Below are 16,779 nucleotides of genomic sequence, written 5' to 3'. Positions count from 1 at the left end.
AGACATAAAGCGCACTTTCCCGGGCTCCACCCTCTTACAACTGTGATTGGCTACTTCAAAAGGACCGGCGTACTACTCCAATCTGATTGGTCGGTAGAAGGTAGCGCTGCCCTCGTGACAGAAATACGTAGATGACCTTAAGCGAGTCCAGGAGGTTCAAGTCTAGTATGACTCAATAGATTTACGTGTGATGTTTTCTGAACATAATTGTTTTTAGTATGCACTGTTTATATTCATTTTCCTGTTGCTTCGACTGTTCTGCAAATATTTGTACACTGAAGGAGGGGGGCGACGGCGTTGTTTTAATAATAAATAGCAGCAGCCCAAAGTTGGTTCTCCTTTTTAACGCGAGGTTTTAAACCTAATGGAGCACGTAGCTTTTGTAGTTTCTGTTTTATGAAATGGTTATAGTGATGTGAAGCAATACAAACCCAGTGCTCTGTTTTTAATTTCTTTTCAAGCTGCCGTCCGCTGAAAATCCCACTTTAAAAAAAAAAAAGTCATATGATCAAAAGTCAAACAAGTATCAGGGATAGTTTCTACTTCCTCAAAAGTTCCTCGGGCCACCCCCCTCTATACACGCTTTCCGTGTTGCTTCTCCTCTCCTCCATTAGGCATTGCTGTGCGCCCCTCCAGAGTAACTTCAGGGCGAACCGAGTGTGCTGTGCGGTGTTCGTCGATGGCCGGTTCTCAGACTACCGGGATCACGGAGAAGCGGGGCCGGTTTGGCCGCATGAGAGTCCTTCGCTCCGCCGTGTTGCTGGGGCTGTGTGTCTGCGCGCTCAGGTGTGCGGAAGGCACCAAGTTAAGCAACATCGTCCTCATTCTGACGGACGACCAGGATGTGGTTCTCGGAGGGATGGTGAGAGTCCGCTTTTGTTGATAATTTTATTTGCGGTTCAAGTTGGAGGAGGCGCTCTTCCAACTTGACGCATTCAGGACAGCAGGTAACGACATCAGTCGTGCCCTGCTCTTCGGTTGTCACGAGGAGCGCTTTCCTTGACCTCCGGTAGTGGTCAGGAGTTAAATGTGCTAAAAACAGTAACGTCAAATTTGGTTTTCTGAACGTGTAATGAGAAGAATTTGAATGCAGGGAGTTTAGTCTTGTACAGTAAGTTCTGTAAAATTAAATCAGGAAGACTATGCTTTACATACTTCAGGGTAGTGGGTGACAGGGAGAATCGTGACAGTGTCATTTTAGAGTTTCCACAGAAATCAATTTTCTAGAGGATCAGTGGTTTCCATGTTTCTGTGGAACGTACACGCTGGTTGTCTGTGAGTATGGGTTCTCTTTCCCTGGACTGTCGAGGGCCTGAGTCTCATCTTACAGTGACTTATGGTCACACAGCAAGGCGTGCAAGCGCAAGAAGGGAGAGCCCACTGATCCGTTGGGGGAAATGGGCAGACCTGCCTCAGTAGGGCCTGGAGCTGACAGCTCTGTTCTCTCTCTCTCTCGATTCAATTCAATTCAGTTCAAGGTGCTTTATTAGCATGGCCGATGGGTACAATCAGTGTTGCCAAAGCAAATCAAAATAATGACATTCACATGAAACAAAACAAAAAATAAAAGTAAAGTAAAATAAAATCTACAGACATTTACAACAAAGACATATCCTAAAATATGTACATATACTGTAAACATATTGAGCATTATTGGGGGACAGATTCACTGTTCCTCAGGCTGTGACAGGAGATCACATACTGGGCTGCCAGTTCAATTGAGTTCCTTCCTCCCTCTCCCAGTAGGATTGGGACCCGTTGTTATTCTGGCAGGTGTAGGAACTCTGGGATTAGATTTTTAAATTTAGGGAAGAATGTTTCTCTAATCCCAGAGTATCTGTCACAGTGCAGTAGGAAGTGCACATCTGTCTCTATTTCTCCCAGCTGGCAGTGGGAGCACAGCCTGTGCTCTCTGGGCAGCCAGGTCTGCCCGTGTCGCCCAGTTTCTATGGCCAGGCTGTGGTCACTGAGCCTGTACTTCATCAGGGTCTGTTTCTTATCTTGGTCAAATATTCGGCTACTGTGTATTGTCTGTGGGGTGTTTGTCCCATTGAGTCTAATCCTGGTCTGTGAGGGGACCCCACACTTGGATTACATTTTCAAATATTTGGAGCCAGATTCTTGTTGGTGGGTTGATGTTGAAGAGCCTCCTTCTTATTGTGTGGAATGCCCTGAGTGCCTTCTCTCTCAGTGCCTTCACTACCAAGTCAAAACTCCCAGATGAGCTGATGGTGAGACCGAGATATGTGTACCTGGATGAGTGCTCCAATGTGTTGCTGTTGAGTGTGAATTTGTACCTGTTTCCCTGAGGTCTGGCTTTCTTCTGGAAAACCATAACTCTGGTCTGGTCCAGATTGACTGTCAGTGCCCAGGTCTGACAGTACTGCTCCAGCAGTGCCAGGTTCTGCTGCAGCCCCTGTTCTGTGGGCGACAGCAAGACCAGGTCATCTGCATAGAGCAGGAACTGGATTTCTGTGTCGTGTAGTGTGAGACCAGGAGCTGCAGACTGCTCCAACATTCCTGCTAATTCGTTGATATAGATATTGAACAGTGTTGGGCTCAGGCTGCAGCCCTGTCTCACCCCACGGCCTTGGGGAGAGATATATCTCACTCTCTCTCTCTATCTCTCTCTCTCCTTACAGATTCCCATGAGGAAGGCCCAAGCCCTGATCGGGGATGCTGGGGCCTCCTTCTCGAACGCGGTGAGTCCAGCAGAATGAGGACTGGGGGTCTGGGGGTCGCTTCTTTCTCTGCTGATAGCCTGACGATTGTCGGGTTTCGGTACCGAACTTTTAAGAGCGACTGAGTCTCCCAGCCTCTCGTGCATGCGTGCGTGCGTGCGTGCGTGCTGGGGGAGAAAACGGGGTCTCCACAGTGTTGGGGGTTTGGGGAGGAAGCTGGACCCCCTGGCCTGATTCGTGTTCACTCCGAGTTCGGCTGCCTTGCTCCCCAGTTCACGGTGACCCCCCTGTGCTGCCCGAGCCGCAGCAGCGTCCTCTCGGGGAAGTACCCCCACAACCACGGGGTGCGGAACAACTCCCTGAACGGCAACTGCAGCAGCGCGGACTGGCAGAGAACCCAGGAGCCCCAGGCCTTTCCCGTCTACCTGCAGAAGCGCTCCTACCAGACCTTCTTCGCTGGCAAATACCTGAACCAGGTAACCCGAGCACCGCTGCGCTGCCAGGCCCCGCGCCCCGGCCCTCCCAGCAGCACCTGCTGCCTTACAGCCAGGTGTTGTCTGGAACCGCGGTCATTAAAAAATATTGCACTAATCGAAGAGCACCCCCCCCCCTCCCCCTGACCAGCTTGCTCAGCCCTCCCTCGCCTGCCCCTCGCAGACGTCCTGTCCCCCCTCTCCCTCTCCTCTCCCGAGCCGCCAGTCTCAGCCCGGTGTCTCTCTCTCTCTGTGTCTTTTCACAGTACGGCAAGCCTCAGGCTGGTGGGGTGAGCCACGTGCCCCCAGGCTGGCACCAGTGGCATGGGTTGGTAAGTCTCCGCACACTGCTGCTTTCCTGCAGGGACCAGCTGCAGCTCTAAACTCTCAAGTCTAACATTCTTCTAGGCCGATTCATACTGTATACTGACTGCGTGGAGAGACGCAGGGCCGCAGCTTTGGACAGAAACCCACAACTATTATTGTGCAAGGATTGTTCACTGTGGTATTTTGTACGTTCGTTAAGGCATCAATAATTTGTATGCATTGCCTATATATACCAGTAACGTGTTTGAAGTTATGGGCCAGTCAGAATACACCTCCTGTGGTACCATTAAGGTTTAATGCCACAGATACAGAGTGCAAGCGTTTTGGATTTCTTTGTTCTCTGGTTGAAAGTCTTGTATGCAATGCATGTTTAGAAAGAAAAGCTCTATCATACTGATCCATATGGTGTTTTAGAGAGATCAACTTTTAAACGTTTTAATTGCTGGTGCTCTTATGAAGCAGTTGTAATTGCCTCTCAAGTGAATTCCACTGTCTGCCCGTGTGCTCAAAAGACGTTTGAAGTATTAAATGCCAGCTGTTGACTTAGGTAAGTGCCTACAGCTTGTGAAACCTGTAGAGGTTCAGATTGCAGTGTGAAGGCATCTGGCCCTGCTGCCCTGGCAGTGGGCGAGACCGTAGGAGAGTGTTGCAATCCTATCCAGGTGTTGTGCTGAGTGTGACATGTGCCCCTGTGCCTGCAGGTGGGGAATTCTCAATACTATAACTACACCTTGTCTGTGAATGGAAAGGAGGAGAAACATGGGGACCAGTACAAGACTGACTACCTCACCGATCTCATTGTGAGTCCTGCTGGCCCCTTGTGCTGCCTACAATCTTTCAAGGAGTCATGCACAATTTTTTCAGGCCATTGCATTCTCTTACCTTTCTACATTTCTGTGTGTTGTTTTAGGAATGTGGTGTTGTCTGTTCTGCTTTAGCAGTCTTCCATCAGTTTTCAGTTTTTTCGAAAGGCTGTGGGGACAAGTGTCCGTTTTGCGCAGGGCTCTGAATCACTTCGCTGATGAGCCTGAGAGCACTGCGCGACGCAAATTCTGTCCCCCGCCAAGCTTCCCTGCAGTCCACCTTTTATACAGTCTGTTCTGGAGCACAAAGGCAGATGTGTTTTGAAAGTGAGAGAATGAGTAATTCAGAAAATGAAGAAGCAGTAAAGGTCTGATCTGTTTTTCAGACTGAACCATAAGGGGGAGGTCACAGAGTTAGTCATCTGTAGAAGGAACTGCTTACTCATCCTCAGGGTCCACAGTCCAGCTGGTTTTCTATTTAAATTGTCAGTACCTTAAGGCTTTGAAAAATGAATAAACTGGTCCAGTTAAACGTTAATCAGATCAAATTAATGCTCACCCCAACTGAAGAGGCATTTCTAACTTGAGAAGACATGGAAAACCTGCTGGTTTCCAGACCCTGAGGACCAGAGTTTAAAGCCGTCCATTTTGTTCTGGGGGCACTTCACCCCTGTTCCTGGAGAGCTGACAACCAGAAGACATTTTCTCCCACCCTGGCAGTTTGGTGTTTGAATTGATTGTTTTCAGGTTATTTGCTCATTGAGGATTACAGGTTACTTATTAGTTTTGGTGGACTGTGGCCCCCCAAGACCAGGAATGACTGCCAGGGAGCTAGAAAATTAAAATACACAAATTCGAGTGACATGGCAGAGCTCTTGTTTCTCAAGCCCTTTGATTAAAGAACAAGTACTGTACTTTTTCTCAACAGCTACACTAAAATTATAATGGGTTTTTTTTCCACTGCCTACCTTGCGTTAATCTTATTTGAGATCTTTTGTATGCTGGAGCTTCTGACAGACTTTTGACAGTCTGACTCTGCCAGAAAGGCCGCTTTCTGAAAAGAGGAGTCTGTCAGCACCTTGCCTTGGGGGTGCAAACAGCCCTGCAAGTTTAGTGTTGCCTCCCGTGTGGACTTCTTGGTGCGGGGAGTTCTGGAGAGATCTTGTGACGAGGCCTTAGTCAGCACAAGCAAAGATAGCACGAGGAAAACAGAGACGCAAATCTAGGAGGAAGATAAGGAAGAGAGTGCTGATGTCTGCGCTGTTCCAGCTGTAGGGGCTGATTCTACATGCAGTGAGATGTCACTTTGGTGCAGCTTTTGTAGAACTTCTTTGGGCAGTTCTGCTTCACCGAGAGACGACCTGCCAAGTGTGAAACCACTAAACAATGTGTTGGAAAGTAAGCAGCAACTTCTTATAACAGTACCTTGCAAAAGTCTTCAGACCCTTTTAAAAGTTTTCAAAAGTTGCTGGATCACAAATCATACCTGCACACTTTTTCCAATAGGTACTGGAAATCCGTAAACTTATAAAGGCGATAATATCCTCGTTAGGGCAATTTCAGCTGTGTAAGCAGAGAGCTGTGAGAGCACAGGGCGGGCTGAGTACTTATGCAAGCAGCGTATTTCAGTTTTTGACTTTCTTTCAGATATCTGCTGACAAACATAATTAATTTTTACTTTAAAAGTTTTCTGTTTGAGCATGCGAGTTTGCAGTAAAAATATACTAATTGGAAAAGGCTGTGTAAGTATCATTTGTAATCCAGCAACATTTGAAAACTTTTAAAGGGTCTGGATGCTGTTGCAAGGCACTGTATTTAATTGGGATATTTCGCGACAAAGCCCATTGCGTGTACTAGTTGATTATGTTAAGATGCAATCATGGCAGTATGATGCCTTCGTGGCTGAAGTGCAGTTATACGAGAACAGACGCAGTGAAAAATGGTTGGCTGGCAGCACTCGGCGCGCCCTTTAATTGGGTCCTTCCTCCTCCCGCCCCAGGTGGACAGGTCTCTGCGGTTCCTGGACCAGCGGAGGTATCCGTTTTTCATGATGCTGGCACCCCCTGCCCCACACTCCCCCTGGACCTCTGCACCCCAGTACCAGAACACCTTCGGCAACATCAAGGCGCCCCGAGATGGCAGCTTCAACAAACCTGGGGGAAAGGTAACCCAGGCTGCCCTCGTGCAGCATTTCAGAGCCTGTCCACGCAGAGACCACAGCAATCAGCTCAAGTGTCCTCTCCTCCAGGGAGTTATCGCTTGGATTTTCTTAGGCTGCAGTGGAATCCTTTGCTGTCACCTAGTGGGCAGAACATGTACTGCAGGCAGGGAGGAAGCAGAAGTGAAACTTCCGTTTTGACTTCTGCACACAGTTTTCATTATTGCTGATGCCCGAGTTTCACTGTCATTAATATGATGACAATGGGCAATCATTTTAAAGCAGGAAAATAAACAACACAAATCTTTTGCCAATAACGCGCACTTCCGCTGTGAAAACAAGTGATCATTTGTTATGAAGTCGGTAAAGTATGAGGAACAAGTAAACAACCGACAGGTCTGACTGCATGTTTTCGTCAAGGAGGGCTGTTGAATTAAAAAGGAAAGTGAAAACGGTCCTGCTACAAATTTAACTAATTAAATGAACACAAAGGCTAAAGGGCTCACTCTCAGTGGCTTTTTTGAGTAGTTTGTTGATTTCTCTTTGGAGGTAAATCTTAACATCCTGTTTTCTTTGTTGTTTTGGTGTGAGCGGTACTGCAGAAGGCCACAGCTTGAGGAGAATAGTGAACACAGGTAGTAAAGTCTCTGTGGTAAATCAGACCAGGCACAGCCCCTCCAAACGAATGTGCCCCCTGTTTCAGAACCTGTGCAAAAAGCAGTTTGGGCAGCACAGGGTGTCAATAATTGAAATGCCAGAGAGAAAAGAGAGAGCCAGGCACTAACCCTTAAATATCTCCCTCTCTCAGGACAAGCACTGGCTCCTGAGGCAGCCACACAACCCCATGACTAACAGCTCTATCAATTTCCTGGACAACGCGTTTCGCAGAAGGTAAGAGATGATGAGGGCAGACAGGGGCTCAACACCCTGTACCAGGCTTCTGATCTGGGTACATGTTCAAATGGACGCCCTGGATGGCATTTTATCAACGCCACATGTTACCCATCGTGGGAAACTGTGAAAAAGAGGCTTGCAAGAACACCTCGTTGCTAAATACATGAGTTCTGTCTGCCTGTCCAAGTTTCCATCCACATTACCCTCATCAAAGACTGTTGAGGCACCCCCAGATGAATACTGCTGGCTCTGGGATTGCTAGCAATCTAGTCACTATCTGTAAACGGTAGTCCAGCGAGGTTGGAAAGGGTTTCAGAATTAGAGGTTTGCCTTTTGCTGACAGCAGTTGGTGTCTGCAGTGAAAGAGTGTCAGCTCAGGGCAGTTAAATGTGGACATTTCCTATGTATTTAAGTCTGCAGGTTTGCAAATAACAGTGAATGGTCTGGCTTTTGCAAAGATCTGCACTGCGGACAGGAATGGCTGGTATTTGGCTACCCCTGCAGGGCGTGAGAGAGAAGGAAGGAGTGTTGTCATCAGACGAGCGGCATGATGTGCTGACTGCGCTTTCCGGCTCTGTCCCTAGGTGGCAGACTCTCCTGTCAGTGGATGACCTGGTGGAAAAGGTAGTCCAGAAACTGGAGGATCTGAAGCAGCTGAATGACACCTACATCTTCTACACCTCCGATCATGGCTACCATACAGGTGCGCCGCCTGCTGTTCCTGGGTGGCCCTGTATTTCAGTCACCGAGGAGACATGGAGGTCAGGGGTCATAGCTCACAGCAGTCGCCTCTTCCTCCTGTCTTGTTGGAGATGCTACAACAAGAGAATCCTGGGCTTGATATTCTGTTGAATTTTGTTGTTTTTTTGTTTTTGTTTTCTTTTTACCTGAATCAAAGCCTTGCTTTCTGTGTGAGTCCCAGCTCCCGAAGCGGCAGACACAGCTAGCCTTGTGCTAGCGCTGTTCATCAGCATGAGCTTTTATAGTCCTGTCAGCGCAACATGTGACAGCCGGCTGGCCCCAGTGAGCGGTGAAGTTTGCGTGTAACCGTGAGTGTGTCTTGCGTCCCCAGGGCAGTTCTCCTTGCCCATTGACAAGCGGCAGCTGTACGAGTTTGACATCAGAGTCCCTCTCCTGGTGAGAGGCCCTGGGATCAAGCCCAAGCAGACCCTGCAGGTGAGAGGAGGCGGGCTGAGGCCACGTTGGACATTAGTCTTCCCACTGCCTGACGCAACTCCCCATCACAACACTGATGAAACACCTACCAGAGAGCACAAGTAGAACTGCGTTTCCCCGCCGTTTACAAATTCAAAATAGTTTTTTTTACTCAAAAAGCTGGGCCAGAATGCAGCAAGTACCTGGTCAAGTTGCTAAAGCTGAGCCTTTTTAGCTTTACTTTAAAGAAATGGCTGGATAAGATCCCTGGGTCAGTTAGCTTCTACCAAACGAGCTAGACTGCCCTAGAGGCCTCCTCCTGTTCCTTTCATGTGTTCTTATGTAAAATGCGTGTGATTAGCTTCAGTAATATTTTTATAATTTTAATGTAGTGTTATTTTGCTGAGTGCATGCAGTAGATAGTGAAAACAGTCTTCTTTGTAATTGCATGTTAATTCACTATTGACAATTTACTGTCAAAACGTACAGGTTTACAATAGCCCTTACTTTGCAGCTGCTTGGTTATTGGTACTGTATACCCAGGTTTACTGTAGTAACAGTACTCTAAAGCAAAAGATAATGTGAATTTATCATGAAAGGGGCAGTGAACCATGCTTGCCCAGGTATGTCTTGAGAAACATTCTTTCTGTTTTCCAATACGTGATATGTATAAAGCTTTGTGTAGTAATCTGCCATATCTACCTATCAGGAGGTGTAGCTGCAGCCAATCAGCCATTAGTAACTGCAATGTGTTTCTGTTTGCCAGGCACCAGTGCTGAACATTGACCTGGGCCCTACCTTCCTGGACATCGCAGGAGTCAACGTGTCCCAGACACCCATGGATGGACAGTCCTTCCTCCCCTTCATGGTGCATATTTTAGGGGGCACCCTGGGATGGGACATTGGTATATTTTAAGGCTGAGGGAATTTTTTTTTTAATGTGAGCATATCAGTAAAGCGCTTGCTCAGAGCTCAGATTATGCTCTGTAATCGAAATGTTGTGGGTTCAAGTCTGGCTCATGTCCCTAACTGCCCGTGGGCTGAATCCCCCAAATGGTGGAGCACTGTTGGCAGGGGGTCACTGGGTGTTAGGTAAGAGAGCCAGGGCTCTGCAGCTTGCCAGGTGTTTGCAGTGATGATGTCAGCAAGAGACATCGGCCAGTTGTGTCTGCCTCTCCTGTTAGGCGCCTAGGAGCGCGTCAGATGACCAAGGGCTCTGGAGGTGGGTCTGCTGGAGAAACATGTCCACAGGTATCATTCTCTCCTGAGTGTTATGGCAGTTGTCAAGGAGTGCTGTCTTAAAACAATTGGCAATTCCAAATTTCTATGAAGAACAAAATATTAGGATCTGTAAAGGTTGCTGTGTTCATATTTGTTTACTGTGAGAAGAGCTTTCCTGACCTCTGTGCAATCAGAGGTTATTGCATATCTTCTGCCTGTATGTGTTGTTCTGTTTATGTGAGCACAATGGATAATTTGTGGCTTTTCTCTATATGCTGCATGTTATGGCTATGAGAGGGCATTGTGTTTACTGCCTATGTGCTGCAAGATGGGCGTGTCCTCAATGTGTCTCTTCCATCAGGCCCCCTCTCTGCGAAACGGCTCTGTGCGCCCCTACTTCCTGGTGGAGCACACAGGGGAGGGGCACTCTGATCAAGACCCTGCCTGCCCTTCTCTTGGCCCGGGGCTATCTGTGAGTATTCGCCCTGCATCATCATCATCATCTTCCAATCACAGCTCTCTTCCTCCCTGTCCCCGTGTCACCATGCGTGAGTGTACCCCTTGACATTAAGACTCATCACTGTGGGACTGAATTAGTAAATTAGTAATTAGTTCCTTGTCTCCAATGTCGAGAGATTTCTATGGTGAGGGAGCTAAACAGGATTAGAGATGTTTAATCAATACCCAAAATAGATCGTGAACATCTTTCCTGTGGGAGGCAGTGTGGAGTCGCACTATCCTGGTATCACAGTAAAGTGCAGAAGGCTAGTGTGATCCTTCATTTCACCCATTTAGGATTTGTGGGCAAATTGCAGGCTGCTACAGCTCATGGATGGTGCCCTACAATCCCCAGATGTATAGGTCATACAAAGGCAGTGTGCTGTTACTTTGGGTCGTTTGTTGAAGAACCCATGCAATAGTACAGACAGGTAGAAGTCAAGCATTTGTTCTAGCTAACCCTTAATTACTGAAGTGATCTGCAACACCTGGGTTAATTAAGCAATTATTTTACATTGGAAGGTCGATTAATTCAAGTGGCAAAGTTGAGCACTTCTTGTATAGACTGATGCTGGGGATTTGTTTCTTCTGACAAATTTCAAATTAATGCCTAAAGTGTCCTGGTAAAATACAGCATCATTTGACAATGTGATGCTCTGTAATCCAGATGTTGTGGGTTCGAGTCTGGCTCATGTCCCTAACTGCCCTTGAGCAGGATTCCCCAAATGGTGACGAGTAGTTGGCAGAGGGTCGCTGGGGGCTAGGTAAGCTGGCCGGGGCGCTGCAATTTGCCACATTAATACATGTTTTAGTTCTGTTGTACAGAAAACATGATCTCGTCCTTCTCTCCACACACTATACCTCTGAAGTGTCAATCTGCCTGTGCACTGTCCTAGGACACTGAAACCCAGATGAATACTTGGCTCGCAAGCAGAAAGTCCTGCATTGCAAGCTAATACCAGACACAGTCTGAGATCTGTAGGCAACAAGCTTGACGGCTCCAGTTTTTGTTAGTAGAGATGCTTGTATTTCAGCATTTTTTTTTTTGACAGTCTGGAACCTTAGACATTCGTGTCACTTAAGAGATGTGAAAAATATCGCCTTTCTCTCTTTATCTTCCTTTACCCTGTAGCAATGCTTCCCAGACTGTGTGTGTGAAGACGCCTTCAATAACACGTATGCCTGCGTGAGGACACTGAGTGATTACAACCTGCAGTACTGCGAGTTTGCAGACAGCGAGGTAGGACTCTCGGCCTCTTGAGTCCTTGTCACGCCACCGAGGGTGGTGGACTGGATGCAGGCTTACCAGTAGGAGACAGCGCATGGTTAACAGCTTTCATCATTTGTTGAGTCAGGCTTTCACAATTTCTTCAGAAGATTGTAGATAATCAGGAGGCAAAGAAGCAAGGATCTGTAACGCGTTTTACAGAAAGACATCAATGTCGAAATGTGTGCTTTGCAGGGGGCTTGCAGGGCATCAGAAATGTGGAATGGCAGCTGATGTTAACCTTGGGTTTTGCAAAAGTGACCTGGTGATGTGAAAAGATATGAAAAAGTTTGAGAGAGTGTGATAGGGCTGAAAAGCTAGCATAAACTGATAAAAATAGATATACTCACAGTAACTTTTTTGTACTGTGCTGAGTGTTCTGCATACACATAGTCTCAAGTAATATTGTCAGTAAACCTTGTTCTTAAGTAATTTGGGTTATGTATATAACTATATCTGAGGATTCTGCGGATTAATAGGCGTAATTGTATCATTCAGCACATCCTGCAAGACAAATGTCAATATGAAGTGAGGGTTTCACACCGTATTGCCATAATGTAGACTAAATCCATCCTCAAGGCTTATATCCAACACCTGAATACCCATTCCCATTCAGCTGCTGGCAGCTGTACTCAGTCTCTGTAGCAGTACAATGTTTTACTGTAAGTGCACAGAACTACACAGATCTACACTGCACACCATGGGTGATGCAATTAGTGGAGTACTGTAGGGATCTGTACTAGGACATCTTAATTCATATCAATGATAAAGATTCCAGAATAGTTAGTAAAGTAGTCAGGTTGACCGATGATACCATTTTAGGATCAGCAAACTCTGTAAAAGCAGCAAATGAAATTCACTGAAATCATTGCACTGAAACCGGTGCACTGAAAAGACTTAGGTGTTTGTGTGGTGATGTCATTTACATTCTCTAGACAATGGCAGTTGATAAGGCAAACAAAATGCTAGGATATATTTATAAAAGTGGAAAAACTTTAATCAAGGGATGGTACAGTTTTAGTCAAAGTGTTACAAGGGAACCTGATGCAAGTATTCCAGATCTTTAAAGGCATTCACCGTGCCAGCCCATAGAATGCAAGTGGAAACTACAAACTACATTAAAACCGAGAACGGAGGGTACATCTTTACCCAAATGGTTGTGGGAGTATGGAACAAGCCACCTTGTTGTTATGTTGTTGAGGCTGAAAGCTGTTTTTTTTTAAGAAACGATTGGATGAGATCAATTAGCTACTAACTAACAAAACAAGTTACATGGGCTGTATGGCCTCCTCTCTTAACTTGTGTTTTAAATGTAGCTGTACTGGCAGGGGGCCAGTACCTGAGAGAGTTTCTAAATACAGCAGGAGAGGGAAGTAAAGACTTGTGGGGGGAAGGGGCGGTGAGTCCTGTAGTCCAGACATCACTGTTTCGAGCCAGGTGACGTCATTGACCACTGGGATTCCCCAAGCGGTAATGAATGATTGGTCAAGCCCCCTGTACGACTGGCTGCCCTCAGCTTGCCATGCTGGGAACCTGTGACTTTCTAGTGTCACCAGTGAGACAACATGACATCTCCAATCCCTGCTCACTGTCCTGTGAGGGGCTGTGGGGTTCACAGTGTGGAAAATGGCAAATGGCTTGACAGTGTGCTTTGGAGCAAATGTGCCCTGTCTTCGCTCAACAAGTTAAAGAGCTTGGAGGCTATAAAAAGAATGAATATGCGATTCCAGATTTATTAATCACAGCTTTAAAGGGGCTCAGGGATATAGGAGCTCGGAGAACAGTGTAGAATCAAGACTGTGTGTTATCCAATAGGCCTTCATAGGGGTTTAGTTAACTGGGGACTTGGGTTCAATTCTTTGTCTCTTACATCTCTTCCATAGTCCTTTGTGGAGGTCTACAACCTGACCTCTGACCCTCACCAACTGGAGAATGTTGTCAAGAAGGTGGACCCCACCCTCCTGCAGACTATGAACCAACGTTTGATCAAGCTACAGTCCTGCTTGGGCGAGTCCTGCAGGGTCTACAAGCAGTAGCTGAGCAGGCCAGAGACTGTGTGGCCTCTCAGTCAGCAAGGTACAGGACTTAATAATAAGAGATTTCTCAGCCAGCGACAGTTCTTAGTCTTGCATTACGCATATGGCGGTGATTCGAAAACGAAGTCTGCATCAAGCACGTGTTTTACACTGTCATCATTATCATTAGCATAGAAGGCGCTCTTCTCAAGCACGCTACTTCCTGATTGTGGCGGATCAATGCAAATATGGAAATCCATCTCTGCTAAAATTAAAGAAATCCTTTACCTTTATGTATTAAGAGATGTGGCTGAGTAGTGCAATGTGATAATACAGCACAATTCTCGAATAGATTTACACTGCATATACCCATCAGACCTCCAGAAAGTGACTATTATAGGTTTCTGGATGGACTGTTGACCTTTTGTATCCTCGAAATTCAGTATGTATACCTTTTGTTTTGCATATATGACTGGTTAACTTCACATTAACTTAATTTTTAGCACTCGAGTAAGGGTAGCATATTCTTGATTAGACCATTTCCTGTTTGTGCTATTCCCCGTTAGTCATGTCTTAAGGGTGTGAAAATGAAGCTTTATCTCCTGAAGTTAGATGAGTATCCAGACACCAGCGCTGTTCTATAAAAATAGCCAGAGAGAATATTAGAAGGAAGCAGAGAAACCCCATATTTCAGCCCTTCTAAAGGACGGTGTTCTTGCCATAGTCTCTGAGGATGTGATCGTCTCACCAGGACATTTCTCATGCAGGCTGGGCCCATTGAGTTGTACAACGTGGTTTCTGACATGACTCTTTATTTGTGATTTTATTCTTCATCAGTCCGTGGTAGTTCACAGCACCTGATCTGTGCTCTTGTCTTACAGGATGTGAAGCACTTTACTGGGTGGAAGGGACTGGAGCCGTCTGCTCTGTACTTCAATGTGAAACCAAAGATTTTACTTTTTCAAAGTTGTGTTTCCTTTCTTTTGTCCAAATTAATCGTTCGTTTTGTTTTAAAAATCGAGACTTTTCTGATCGAGTCCTGAGGGAGTGTTAGGGTTTGAGGAGAACAGCACACAGGCCTGTGAGGCTCAGTTTAATAACACTAATGAAGAGTGCGGGCCTGTTTTCAAGACAAAGGTGGCTTTAACTAATCCCTTGCAGTGAAGCAGAATTGAAAGCCATGAATTCACTTTTGTTATGTGCTGGAGTCTGCTGTTGGTAAAGTGAACGAACTGTATAAAACTGTATTCCTCTTTTGGAGACGAAGGGGTCGTCTGTATTCTGTACAGTCACAATGGTTTCGCTCAATACAGGCCTGAAAGGGGCTGCTTGTATCAGTCAGATACAATACAGTGTAAAAACAGGGCTTTTTTTCTACAGTCAGATCTTTCAGAGATAGGTGCTCATCCTTAACCAGGAGCACAGTTGACTCGTTTTGAGCAGTAGCAGGAGCACCCTGAACTCTGCCACAGACTCTTTGTTTCTTATAATAAAAAAAAAAATAAAAATAACCACTGTGAGGAAACACTTCTGTTCTCAGAAGGTTTTGCATGAAACCCCTTGTCATTCTCCTTGCTGTGAATCAAGGTGACTGTACTCCATGAAGAAAGAGGTGTGTATCTTACCTCAAAGAATCATTGGTATCAGTTCCTAGTCGAAGTTCCCCCCCGGGCCCGCCATTAGAGCTGCATTAAATATTTTGAACTTCCTAAATTGCTGAGCCCTCTGCTGCAGTGCAAGCGGTGAGGGAAACAATCCAGTCTTCTCTGCTCTCCCCGCCTCCAGATAGGAATTGAAATACAAACCAGTATGTTGGGGTTTTTTTTTGTGTTTGTAAAACAGCGAGAGTTTCTAATCAGGCGGAGGCTACTAGGCCGTGCGGAGGTGGGATATGAAATTATCCCGCGCTACACTGGTGGAGTCCGTGCGCGGCTGCAGAAATTCAGGTCCACGGCGTTGCTAAGCAGCCGCCGCACAAGCCGGTGACACTTGGGCCATAATGTCAACAATCCCATCCTCGCCGGCCCGCACTTCCATCGTGGGTCTTGACCAGCCCCCCCCCCCCCACAGTACTACACACTCAGCCACGCACCTCTCTCACGCGTCGGCCCCGCCCCCTTGCTCTCCCACGCCCACCTTACCGCCTCTGCGGGTACCAAAGGTTATGAAGACGTTCAAGGCTGCGGCCTCACCACTGGGTGCTCTTTGGAGCCCGCCCCCGTGTCGCAGACGGGCGGCGTGCTCTGTCACCGTTGCGGAGGAGAGCGTGCATCGTTCCTGCAACACATGCCAGCTCTTTTGCATTCATTTTCATGCGTTGCTGCCTCCAGGTTTCGCTGTAATAGTAAGAGCTTTGTTCGCAGTGGCGGGAGGAGGAGGCACAGAGCGGGTTCCTTTGCAGCCGCCTAATATCAGTCATTCTCATCTTCCTGCTTTCGTCTAGCACAATAGCTTCACTGTTATCAGGGTGTTAATCGCACCCGGGCCGCCCCCCTTCGCGCTGTTGAATTCAGTGTCCCTCTTTCCCAGTAACGATTGCAGGTGGATCTTCCACTCGCTTCTGCGCAGGGACGGGGAGACGGGTCTGATATCGCGATCAGCGAGGTGTCAGGTGGAAGGCCGCGATGGTTATCCCGTTTTTGTCAGTTAGGGAAGACTCTTCTTCCCTGTTTTGAGTATCTCCCTCCGAAGATCTCATTTCACCCGAAAGTGGCCCCGTTTCAAAGGCCGTATTTGTACCTTTGTTTTGTCCCAGGATGAAGTGCGCCGCCGAGCACTCAGAAGTTAATTGTGTGGGGGAGGCTTCTGAGGTTGTTAATGGTAGTGGTCATTTTATGTAATAGAACAGGAACAAGGGAAATTGCGATTAAAAATATTGTTTACGATAAGAAATTTTGGCTATATTATGGAAGAGGCTTATTCGTGTTTTATTAAATTGCTGTCGCGTTTTTTTTTTGGCTAAATATAAAATTAAAGCGACAGGTTCGGTGGTCAAGAAAAGAAAAAGAAAATATTTTTCCGCTTGAAAATGAAACTCAGCAAATGCGGACTGGCCGTAAGTTTTAGGTGGTGCAAAAATCAACTACGATGCAACCAGAACCGATCTCTGTGGTTGTTACTACGCCATGTGGAGCACCTTCGCAAATTTAACTAAGCCAAATTAATAAAATATATATTTTTTAAATTCTTCGATATTCGTCGTTCTCTTTCTTATCCGTATATCCCCCCCTGTGTGTCTTTAACAAGGGAACAACAGTTTTCATTCCGCAAATGTTTGGACATTAGGT

General features: G+C 46.5%; 1 protein-coding gene across 3 annotated transcripts; it reads left to right on the top strand.

Annotated features, from left to right (window-relative positions):
- Positions 1–2: 2 nt before the first annotated feature.
- On the top strand, positions 3–16,681 carry gnsb (glucosamine (N-acetyl)-6-sulfatase (Sanfilippo disease IIID), b). 3 transcript variants are annotated; one of them, XM_069182066.1, is made up of 15 exons: positions 3–100; positions 615–862; positions 2,643–2,702; positions 2,954–3,157; positions 3,421–3,486; positions 4,183–4,281; positions 6,284–6,448; positions 7,251–7,333; positions 7,921–8,039; positions 8,409–8,512; positions 9,258–9,359; positions 10,074–10,184; positions 11,343–11,450; positions 13,361–13,553; positions 14,374–16,681. In XM_069182066.1, the coding sequence occupies exons 2-14, from the start codon at positions 680–682 to the stop codon at positions 13,511–13,513; spliced, it is 1,557 nt and encodes a 518-aa protein (XP_069038167.1). In that variant the 5' UTR covers positions 3–100; positions 615–679; the 3' UTR covers positions 13,514–13,553; positions 14,374–16,681. The 3 variants fall into 3 exon arrangements, with proteins under 3 accessions (XP_069038167.1, XP_069038160.1, XP_069038170.1); XM_069182059.1 differs by having other exon boundaries at positions 95–165; XM_069182069.1 differs by lacking the exon at positions 3–100 and adding an exon at positions 152–216.
- The last annotated feature ends 98 nt before the right edge of the window (positions 16,682–16,779 follow it).

The sequence above is a fragment of the Lepisosteus oculatus genome, chromosome 2, assembly GCF_040954835.1.
Source record: "Lepisosteus oculatus isolate fLepOcu1 chromosome 2, fLepOcu1.hap2, whole genome shotgun sequence".
Taxonomy (NCBI): Eukaryota; Metazoa; Chordata; class Actinopteri; order Semionotiformes; family Lepisosteidae; genus Lepisosteus; species Lepisosteus oculatus.
The sequence above is the reverse complement of the archived record's forward strand: the minus strand, read 5'-3'. Positions and strand labels throughout refer to the sequence as shown.

Coding starts and splice junctions, on each gene's coding strand:
- gnsb (XM_069182059.1), top strand. CDS start 132: ATGACCTTAAGCGAGTCCAGGAGGTTCAAGTCTA. Junction 7,334..7,920: donor GACAACGCGTTTCGCAGAAG/GTAAGAGATGAT, acceptor CTCTGTCCCTAG/GTGGCAGACTCTCCTGTCAG. Junction 8,040..8,408: donor CGATCATGGCTACCATACAG/GTGCGCCGCCTG, acceptor TTGCGTCCCCAG/GGCAGTTCTCCTTGCCCATT.